General features: G+C 42.3%; 1 protein-coding gene across 2 annotated transcripts in view; it reads right to left on the bottom strand.

Annotated features, from left to right (window-relative positions):
* Positions 1-7,253: 7,253 nt before the first annotated feature.
* Positions 7,254-11,269, bottom strand: part of MTDH (metadherin) — a 42,447-nt gene continuing 38,431 nt past the window's right edge. For both annotated transcript variants that reach the window (XM_081117054.1, XM_081117055.1), the window contains 2 exons: positions 9,825-9,981; positions 7,254-8,961 (listed from right to left, as the gene is read on the bottom strand). In XM_081117054.1, coding sequence (XP_080973180.1) covers positions 8,891-8,961; positions 9,825-9,981 — 228 coding nt within the window. In that variant the 3' untranslated portion in view covers positions 7,254-8,890. The remainder of the gene's footprint in view (positions 8,962-9,824; positions 9,982-11,269) is intronic.

Raw genomic sequence — 11,269 nt, 5'->3', positions numbered from 1 at the left:
TCTCAACCAGAAATAACAGGCAAAATTGTGGTGGGAGTTAGCCAGAAAGACCAAACAAGAAAGTCTGTGTCGTTATCTCATCCCAAAGTTCTGTTTTCCTTCACATCAGGTATAGTTTTCTGTCTGGAGTCTTCCATTTAATATTTAATTATGTCCATAACCCCTTCTAAGCAGCTATGGGACAGCATTCATGCTCTGAGAAGAAATGGAAATGGAGAATCAGACTGGGGGGTGCTACTTTCCCAATTCAAACTCCCAGCCAGTTCCAGCTTCACCCTCCCCAGCAGAATTTCAGATTCATTCAGGCAGATGACACATTGATTCAGGAAATGTTATATGTCTGAGAGCTTGCTATTCAAGATCCGAATTTGTAGAAAGGTGTCAAATTGCTCTAGATAAGAGAGGCAGAGAGTAGAGGAAAGCTGGCTGGAGAAAGGAGGTAGGGAGAGAGAAATAATACACCTGCTCTCAAAGTTTATCACCTACTCTAGTGCCCAGTTCATCATGACATTAGTCAGAATGTGTGCCCAGGTCCTTACAGGTAAAACAAAATGCCATGGGAAAGCAGAGAGCGGTTAACTACATTAAACCTTCAGTTGACATTGTTTAAAAAGCACTGATAATTTCAAGATGGAGCGCTGAACCGAGCCTGGGCCTGCCTGGCTTAGGGAACCTGTGCAGCTGCCAGGTCACATGCCCAGGCAGCTAACCCTGGAGCTAGGCCCCCATATCTCTTAGAAATTAAAAACAAAACTAAGCAAACAAGCAAACAAGTGAGAGCTATCTCTTGTGTTTGTCAGATAACAAATAACTGCTTCATGGAGGCTGTTATAGATTCCATTTTTATAGGAGTGCCAAATAATTCATTAAGAACCTGGATCTTGTCCCAGGTGGGGGATCGGGACCGTGAAGGTCAGAACTTGGAACTGGCTCCAGCCCTGAATCGCAGCCAAGGTGGAGTCAAAAATCATGATTGATACGGTCTCAGAGACACAGGCAATTCATCATAGATTTATCGAAGCACACATTTGGGGTTTGGTCAGGCTCTGGACTGGGGTTTGTGAGAAGGAGTGTGTAAGACACAATTCCTGCTGCTGAGAAACTCCTAAAGAGGCGAAGGTGCACAGAGAGAGCCCGTAGTGGTAGAGGGCGTGGCTGACAAACAGTCTTCTGATTAATAGTGGGCTTCACACGGTGCTCGATAGCTTATCAATATTTAAAGACTTGGGATGTGATCACATGCATCTGTATTGGTTAGAGTCCAGTCAGGAAAATAGGGACCATTCTAGATAGTTCACACAGAGGGAATGCAACTCAGGGACCGTGTTGCTGTAATAAAATATTTCACAAGGGCCATCTTGACCCAGCTTTGAAATCACAGCTAATTCTCAATTCCCCTGCTCAGGCATTTGCTAACCCCCCTGCAATTACTTTCCTTATCAGGTTCCACGTGCCTAGCTTATAACGCACACTTGCTGAAGGCCACACACCCCAGATACCTAGGGCCCTTTCTTCCTTAGGCCCTCAGAAATACTCAAAATAACCAGAAAGCCCTCTAAACCTAGCTAACCCGGCCCCACTTGCCAAACATAAGCCGCCTCCTACAGTTCCAATTGCTGTTACCTTGTCCCCAGATGCAACCAGTTTTCCCTTGTTTGGGACTATAAGTAACTAAGAGTTCTGTCTTTCATCTGCTTGAGTGTCACTGTGTGGTGTCCTACTGTCACCGGAAAGAGACTGGCCTGCAGTGGGTCCGCCTCAGGCCAGCCTGTACTATGTGGGTTCTTGGCTTCGTGCAGGAAGGATTTCACAGCGTGACTCCAGGTGAATGTTACGGGACGTTTACTAAAGCTGGGGACCGCGAAACAGAGGAAGGACTTAGGGTAGAAGCAGCAACAGGAGAGCGCAGGCCGGGCTCTGCTTTGGCTCCCTGGAAGTTCTAGGAAAGAGGTGAGCCAAGGCGGGCTGCTTCAGCTCACTGGGAAGTCCGAGGAAAAGGGGGCCTTGGGGGCAGGTTCAGGGGGGAGCCCGGGATGAGCTGCCGCTGCCCAGTGGCAAGTCTTGTGGGGACCCCTAGAGTTTAGGAGGAGGTGAAAAGTTTACGCCCGAGAAGGAGTGGGGTGCTCTAGAGCAAGCTGGCATTGGCATCCTCCGTTGTGAGGGGTTTTTCTCTCTTCTGTGGGCGAGAATGTTAGGGGCGGGTTTCACGAGAACATCATCAGCTTTCCCGGTGAGCGTTTAGTATGCTGATGAATCACGGTGAGCGTACAGGGAGCTGGGGATTATTCTCTGGTCTGCTTTACTGTTTCGCTTTTATCTTGGGTCTGTCGGGCTCTAATTAGGTTTTTTGTTACTTGTTCCCCTGCCTTCACCCGTGGTTGGGTTTGGCTGGCACAAATGGCATTAATTGGGTCTCTGTTCTCTATCTCCCAACTAGGGTAACTTAAGCTATTTATTCTCTGGTCAGGGAGGAGGGTATAAGCCATTTGCTCTCAAGTGTCCTTGGTTGGGGAGACAAGGTCTTGCGATTCGCTGGCTGGCTAAGTTGTTCAGACTGTCGGGTCTTGTTTGACTGTCTTGTCCAGGCTGCTGCCGTTTCAGCTGGAGAGTGAGTGTAGAGCCGACTTAACCCAGCGTCTTTAGGTTACACTTGAGAAACCAGAGACGCAAAGTAACTGGCCCAGAGTCACCCAGAGAATTTGTGTTAGAGCTAGAGCTTTGTGCCCACGTGGCATCACCTCCCAGAACTCCACGGGAAGGCCTGGCAGCAGACCTGAGCCTTGCTGGGCTCACCTTGCTTTTCCCTTCAGTCGAGTTTAATTCTATGCTTTTTACAGTAAATGTTCAATAAATCTCAACTGAGCCTCTGGCTGAAACAAGGACAGAGTGGGAGGCTTTAAATGTTCTCATTAGCATCCCAATTTCCTCTTTAAAAAGGCTACTTGGTCGTTCTTGCCTTTTAAGTTTTATAGCCCCTGAGAAATGAACAATTGGATAATAAGGGCTGGATATGAATTCTAATTCCCTTTCCTGGAATGTACCTTTGTAACACTCTGTACTGTTTCCCTTTGAACTTGGGATATTGTAGAAATGTATGCAGAGTAGGTTTTTGGACTGAGCTGAGCTACGAAGCATCACTCCATGTCAGCTGTCCCGGTCCCAAGTTCTTAGATTTAAGGTCTGGCGCGGCAGGAAAGGCCCCAGCTGCATCTCTCTGTCCAGATTTTCCCTAAGCCTGCTAGCTGAGAAAATAAGTGCGCTTCCAGTAATGGCTCACTTCGTAATTGGTGCTCAGGTCTTAATTTATAGAGGAGCCTGAGTGGTGACAGGGAGAGGCTAAGGCCATTGGAAGAATTGATTACTTGCAGTTCCATTACTTAAAACCTTATGTGTTCGCCTCCCTTTTCCATTTTTATTTTTTTAATTGGATTTACTGGGGTGACACTGGTTAAGAAAATTGTATGGGGCTCAGGTATACAATTCTACAATACAACATCTGTCTATTGTATTGCGTGTTTACAGCCCCAAGTCAGATTCACCTGCCTTTCTGATGGTGATGGTGACAGAGAAGGAAAGCAGTGTTCTAACTTGGGGGTCCCTCAAGCTCTACATTACCAATCGATTAGTGTCTGCCCAATGAGGTGCACAGCGTGAAATGGGGCCTCACAAAGACACTGCTATTTTTGTTAATTACTGTCAGTGCAGCGGCATCTAAAAACAAAATACCTTCCTTCATCCATTTTCTGCGGAATTCTCCTTAAAAGATGTCCTCGGAAAATTCCATCGCTCCCAGTCCCTTTTGGTAATTAAAGCCCAGTCCATCTGTAAGCTTTAAACTCACCCCGGTGCTCCCCAGCTCCTGTCCACAGCCTCGCTGTCCCCCGTCCTCGTGGGAAGGCTGCCGTGTGCGTTACACAATTCCGGGGGCACCATTCGTGTGCAGGCATCGTCCCCAAATACGACAATCCCCACTGGAGGAGCCCAGGGGGGCTGTCCCAACACCTTTCCAGAGGAGGCTGGATGGCACTTGGGACCCTTAGCCAGTTCCGGCACCGAAAAGGACCTGTGACAAGTTGGGGCATTTGAGAGCAGCTATTTTCATCCATGGCTTTCCCTTTGGATACTTTTACCAAACAACAAAAATCAAGTTCAGCCCCAATATCCCCACTGGTAATGTTGTGTCTTAAGCAGAATGGCAGTTTCAGGTGCTCATTTTATTATGCTTTATAACTTATGTACATGCCACATATATTCATTTTAAATGCTTTGATACAATAAATAAAGCATACATATACAAATAAGAATGCCAGTATCATGGGGATGACCTTGAATTTGCTTAAATTTTTCCTCAAATTAGCCTATTTGTAAACCTCAGTACTATAATGATTATTAGTCAGCAGACATTTACAACACATCTCATAGACCTGTTGTGATGCTAAGGTTAGAAATTATTCTATTAAATTATTTAGAAAGTAGTAATGCCTTTTTAATTTTTACTTTTCTCACCCGAGGATATTTTTTCCATTGCTTTTCAGAGAGAGTGGGAGAGAGCCACATCGACTGGCTGCCAACCAGGGCTGGGGATGGAGCCTGCAACTGAGGTATGTACCCTTGGGTGGAATCGAACCCAGGACCCTTCAGTCCGAGGGCTGATGCTCTAACCACTGAGCCAAACCGGCTAGGGCTATTTTAATTTTAAAGATTACCTTACATACCAGGTAATTCTGTTGAAACTCATTATAACCTATACTTGCTGTATAGGTGTGATAGGCACTAGGTTTCTTTCAGCCTTTTTCTGGAATTTAAAGCTTCATAGAGTGGCAGAATTTTCCTCCAGCATATATGACATATAATTGGAACATTATTAGCTGCTACTTGAAGCAGCATCTAAGAGATTACAAATTTTCTGCTCAATTGGATAAGCTAAAACCTGATCTTAAAAATGATGCTTGGGCCCGGCTGGCATGGCTCAATGGCTGAGCATCAACCCACGAACCAAGAGGCTATCGGTTTGATTCCCGGTCAGGGCACATGCCTGCTCAATCCCCTCTCCCCTCCACTCTCTAAAATCAGTAAAACATTTGATTAAAAAAAAAAAAAAAAAGATGTTTGGGTCCAGGATACACAGTGTATGTAATGAACCCTGAAATGTTAATTTGGCCCAGCTGGTGTGGCTCAGCAGTTGAGCATCGACCTATGATCCAGGAGATGGTGGTTCAATTCCTGGTCGGGGCACATGCCCCCGTTTCAGGTTTAATCCCCAGTGAGGGGCATGCAGGAGGCAGCAGATCAACGACTCTCTCTCATCATTGTCTCTCTCCCCCTCTCCCTTTCTCTCTCTCTGAAATCAATTAAAATATTAATTTGGCACGTGACAACCCAGAATAAAGACTATTTCCCATCCCTCTTTGTAGCCAGGGATCAAGGAACTAAGATTGGCTTGATAAGCCTATGGGGTGTGAATAACTTGTAAGGCATGTTCTTAAAGGAAGGGGGCAGAAATGCTGACAGGACGTTCCTGGCTGGCGCAGCTTTCGGCAACCACGACACCAAAGGCATCTGCTGGGAATGGGGAGGAGCATCAGAGGGAACTGGATCCCTGACCTGCAGTCACAGCAGTCACAGCAGCCCGGGCTGCCTTCCCAGCACCTCCCTTCCAGCCTTTCACAGGCAAGAAAGAAGCGGCCTTGCTTAAGTTGCTATTGTTGGGGGTCACAGACAGGCTAATGTAAAACGCAAGCTTGAGTCAACTCCTGAACCTGAAAGGCGGGTACAGCTGATCCACTGCACCTGGTGGCGGTTGGGCCTACTGCTAACGAGGTGCAAGATGGAAGCTGGTTCCCAGCGTCACAAGCAGGGACATTCTAAGAGGTGCTTAACTCCAAATACCTGACTGGCAAAGCCTGCAAGTGCACCTAGGGCTTTAGAAACATCACAAATGTCAAAAAGTAATTGACTTTAGATGCAAAATGACTGAGAAGTCACTCCCCGTAAGAGAACTATAATGAGCAATTTAAACAAAACAAGAATGGCTTTATTTACAAAACTCAATGCATTTTACAAAGAACACATTTGCATTCCCTAAGTCTTTCGGAAAGTAATTCCAGTTTGTGCAATGAGTTTACAGGAAAAACTTAAGACATCTATTAGACATCTTAAACCTAATTTCTAAACTTTGAAAGATATTTTGCACTATATAAGAGGGCTGTTTTTAATTAAGAAAAACTAAACTCTGTAGTTAAATATTGCCCTTCAATATTTTTAACCCCAATACAAACCAGATTAATCTATGAAATAACACCAGATTCAAATGAATTATCTCCACTGTCCCAACAAAATGCATGCACAAAGTAAACGTGGTAAATTACATTAATGACATTTTATTTCAATACTTTTTTGACTCTCTCAACTGTTTTGCTTAATTCAGAGTATAGACAGGTACGGTTCTCATCTGGGGAAATCCTAAACCACTACTCCCTGCTCCAGAATAAGAAGAATTTTCAGTATGTGGAGACAGGAGGGATTAGGAAGATTTTAAAGTAGTTTCTCCAGGAGCCTTATTTGCTAATCAGAAAAAGGCTCCCCTCCAGGCCCAATGAAGTAAAGGGATCAGTGATCTATGTCCTTACTAAGTCAGGGAGCATCCAATCCAAGCCCCCAGAGGACAACAGGCACTTCCCTCTCCTCCTCCTCCTCCCCAAATCACGATTTGATTTTAGTGCCTTCTGAGTTGCTTGATGGGGAACAGGTCCTGTGTTCAGATCCGAGAAACTACCTTCATGCCACATAAAGACCTCTGGGCCAGGCAAGGAGCAGTCAACAACACTGTAGCTGGGCAAGTGTGCACCTCATGCATGTGAAAGAGAATGAACTTACTCTCACGTCGACACTTCATCTCCTGGAAAGGCCGCGTCTCTAACACCTGGCATAAACGGTTGACTGGGAGATACTGAACTGGAGAAATAAAGTCCAACACTTGACATAGCCAACAAAACTCTAAGATAAAGAAATGGTGAGGTAGAGCTGACAGAGCTCAATTAAAGTTTTTGAGCACAGACCTTTTGGCACATCCTAAAATTAGACTCCCTACTGAAGCTCCTCTGTCAGATCCTACACAGTGCTGGCAACTTAGGAGTCCTTGGATCTACTTAGGAATTGTCTATGTAAAGCTAACAGAATAAAGTCTTTTGAAGAAATCCATTCCTGGCACGTTAGCATAGTTATCCCAATATTGAAGCAAATAAAAACAATGCTACCCGTTTGCTGAATTTATTTAAACAAATCAATTTAGAAATATCATAGAATTAAACAAAATGTCTGACATGTAAACTTACTGCCATGTTCCTGAAACAGATGTTAACACCTGATAAGAGTTAATAATCGATTGTTAGGAAAGCTGTCCATTAATAAGGCCAGTCTTCAGCAAAACTAAAACCATTTTGTTTCTTTAGCTTTCCTAGACCGACAATGCAATACTATCAAACCACAATCAAATATAATAAAGACAACATTGGATGGATAGATCAGTACCATTGGTTACAGCTAAACAGTTTCATTCTTGGCGCCACATAAAAACAAGCCAATCACATCAAATAAATCATGGCTTTTTTTCTTTATCACAATTCACTAAGTGATGTTAATTATGGTCCTTGTCAAACACGTTTGGTAAAGGCTATTTACAGTGTACATGGCTGAGCATGCACTATTTATAGTTACAAAGATACCTGCCAGTTTAGTACAATAGTTACACAGTGCCTGAAAATGGTGAAACAGCTCACACAGCATTTAAATCAATACAGTTTCAAGCAGGAAACGTTCCTTATTTGACCATGATTGCAATAATTACATGAAAATTCTTATAAAAACACGAATCCCCTTCAAGAAATTGATGCATATTCTACGCACTACAGGTTAAGGCAGTAAAAAAATGTATTCCTGATAACTGGAGGTCTTGACAATGTCAATTAAAGCTGTCTGACTCTAGCTGTTCATTCTCCATCATATACTCAGAGTTCTGTCTGTAGAACTAGTTTGTGAAAGATTTCATTTTTATAGTCAAAAAAGTGTTCATAATGAAGAGATGGCGCTGGAAAACAAGTAACTGCTAGGGAAAGAAAAAACAGAAGTTGCATTTTGCCTGAAAGTTTTCAAATCATAAACAAGAGCATTCTTTGAGTCTCATCTTTAAAAGTATTGAACAAGTACATATAGTTTACCATTCTTAATTTAAAATACATGGTACTTTGAACAATTCAAGTAATGTAAGACTATCAAAAATAAGTTCATACGCCGTGTCAACTGCATTTTCAATGTTTTAATTAAGAATTTTAAAAATTGTAAACTAAACCATGACAGTTTAGTTAAATAAATGACTTTTTATTTGCACTTGTGATTCCTTTAATACAAATTGCTACCAACAAATATGTAAAGATATGGCAGATTATGCATTTGATCAAAGCACTTTAAGCATAAAACAGATTCAAATGGTGTAAGTTCTGTGCATAAGATCCAGGAAGCTGCCTACGGACTTGCAGGCACCTCTCTCTAATCAGCATCCTTACTCTTCGGCTGCAGATGAGACAGGGCATGATCTGTTGTAAACAGGGCACTGCTGTAAAACCAGGATAATATTCTTAAATTAAGATCGTTCTCATTAAATTGAAAAGACTTTCCCCAAGTGTCTTCCAGCTTGTAGTATATTCTGCTGACCTCTTAATTTCATAAATTAACTCTCCTTTGATTCCATTTTTATGGTCGTTGTTCACAGTTTTGTTTTAAAAATTGGTTTAAATTTATATAAAACTCTGTACATGTTCACAAATTATTGCATAAACAGCATAATCTTCAAGACAGTGTTTGCAAACACATGTCCAATTCAGGAAAAGAAAATTCACGTTTCCCGCCTGGCTTTTTTCTTCTTTTTTATCTGTTTGGGAGATTCCCAGCTAGTTTCAGACTTGGCTGAAAGAGGAACGAAAACAAAACAAACAAAAAAACGGAGAAAAAGTTAGGAGGATAGTAAATACTGCTATGTATCAAAAATAGTAGTATCAATGAAAACATGCTTCGAAACCCACCAAGAATGCCTTAGATTTTATGTTTTAACTTTTCAAGTTCTAGTTACATGTCTTAGGTTATTCTATGTCTGCCTTCCTCTTTTTCTTTCAATTCCAATGTATTATTTGGTTTAACCATCTGGATGACATTTTACCAGTTTTGACCTAGGAAAATGATCCTTTAATATGGCTCAAGCTAAGTAAAAAAAGTGAAAATGGGTCAAATGGACATTAAAGGTAGATGAGGGAGAAGAGGGGGAGAGGAAAGTACAAAACAATCTGCCCTGGCCGATGTGGCTCAGTGGGTTGGGAACTATCCTGTGCACCAAAAGGTTGCTGGTTCAATTCCCGGTCAGGGACATGCCCAGGTGTGGTCTTGATCCCTGGCAGGAGGCCTGCAGGAGGCAGCCAATGGATGTTCCCTTCTCATATCCATGTTTCCCTTTCTCTCTCCCTCTCCCTTCCTCTCTCTAGAAAAAAAAGAAAAGAAGAAAAGGAACATGTGCACCCTAAAAGGACGGACCAGGGGACAAGGGCAGGTACCGAGTCCTCCTCAGGGCACATCCTTGGCCACCTATTCTCACCTGGAGTGATTTCAGCTCCTTGGCCCTCACAACTGAGTCTGTAAGGCTCCACAGAATTGAGCCTTTACAAAGAAAGGACAGGCTGGTCTATGATCAGAAGTCTAAATGGCTTAGGCTTCTAAGATTGTAACACTTATAAACAGTACAGAGAACACACAAAAGAACCCAAAATGAGATGACTTACTTTGTGAAGGAGGCACACTATTTTGCTTAGTATTTGACTTGGATTTATCTGACTCTTGTAGCATCGGTGGCACTTGGGAAGAGCTCTTGTCAGAATCACTTTTTGATAAAATAATAGATGGCACGGTAGAAACAGCAGGTGGAAGAGTCTTGACAGGCTATTTACGAATACAATTATTTTAGATTTTTGTAAGAAATTTCAAATAAAATTAAATATAACAAACAGGCTGTTTAGCAGAAAGTAAATAAAAAGATGGTGTCCAGAAGTAGCACAACTCATGCCTGCCCTCTAGTGACATAACCAAATATATCTTTACTTACAAATAAGGCCGAGACAAAAATGGATGAAGGTTTAAAATGACAGAATGTTTACTGAATCTCAAATAGGAGTAAATAATTTTCATTAACTCTTATATTTTCTTATAAATTGCATAATTTTGTATTTGATAGCAATTCAATGGTTCTGTCCACTTCCCACCAACTCTTAACTCAAAACATTTTCATGTGAAAGACAAGAAAAGGGCTAATTTCAGAGCTATCAGTAGGCAATACCCCCCTTCTCAGAGGTAGCGATACCTCAAACAGCAGCAGCAGCAGCTTCAGTTTCCTACTCAAGGAAAAGAGATGACCCCACACAAAAGCTGACTACGGCTACTAGTTCTGCCAATAAAGTAACTTAAACTCAGGTCCAAATCTGAGTTTCATCCAGTCTGGTGTGAAATCATAATGTTTAGGGCCTGGACTCCTGAGCCTTGCTTCTCCTCAACTGATGAGCAGAAAGGAGTTAAACAAACTGAGTTGTCTCACTGAGGCATGTTAATGAACTGTCAAAGCCAGGTAATAAAAGTGTCTCCAATATTTGGAGTGCCCCGAGACTTTAATAGATGAGTAGGAGATCATCCCACCCTTGAGATTTACCTGTGATTGTTATTTTGAATGTAGAGAAAAGGTTAAGTAATGGTTCCCTTGCCCTTTGTTCTTCCAAGCTTCATGGATTCAAGCAAGCACAATGGGAAAGGAAACAAAAGGAGGGAGCCCTGTGCACCTAGATAACGGCTGGGCTTCTTTCTTACTGCTGCAGGTATCTGAAGCTGCATTTTTATTGTTCCATTCAGTTTTCTTAATGTTCCCCGTATTCATTTCATACCCCAAAGTTTTATTCCTTATTTTTAATCTCCTTTCCTCCTCTGTTCTCTCACTTATTTATCTACGTTAAATCACAAAAAAACTCAAATATTCTTTATAAGATGGCTTCTGAAAATAACAAGCAAAACATCAAAACGTCAAAGGACCCTCTGTAGTCCTACTATTAAACCTATGAGTGTATTGAGATGCATCCTTTTATCTCAAAGTACTCTCAGGGAAAGAAAAGCATCGAATCCAAGTAGAAAAAATGGTTTAAGATTTTGTTTTAGTACAACACGGTTACAGATTCTTTCTCTTAGT

The sequence above is a fragment of the Miniopterus schreibersii genome (assembly GCF_964146895.1).
Source record: "Miniopterus schreibersii genome assembly, chromosome: 17".
Classification (NCBI taxonomy): Eukaryota; Metazoa; Chordata; class Mammalia; order Chiroptera; family Miniopteridae; genus Miniopterus; species Miniopterus schreibersii.
Note: the sequence above shows the minus strand (reverse complement) of the source record. Positions and strands in the feature narration are given on the sequence as shown.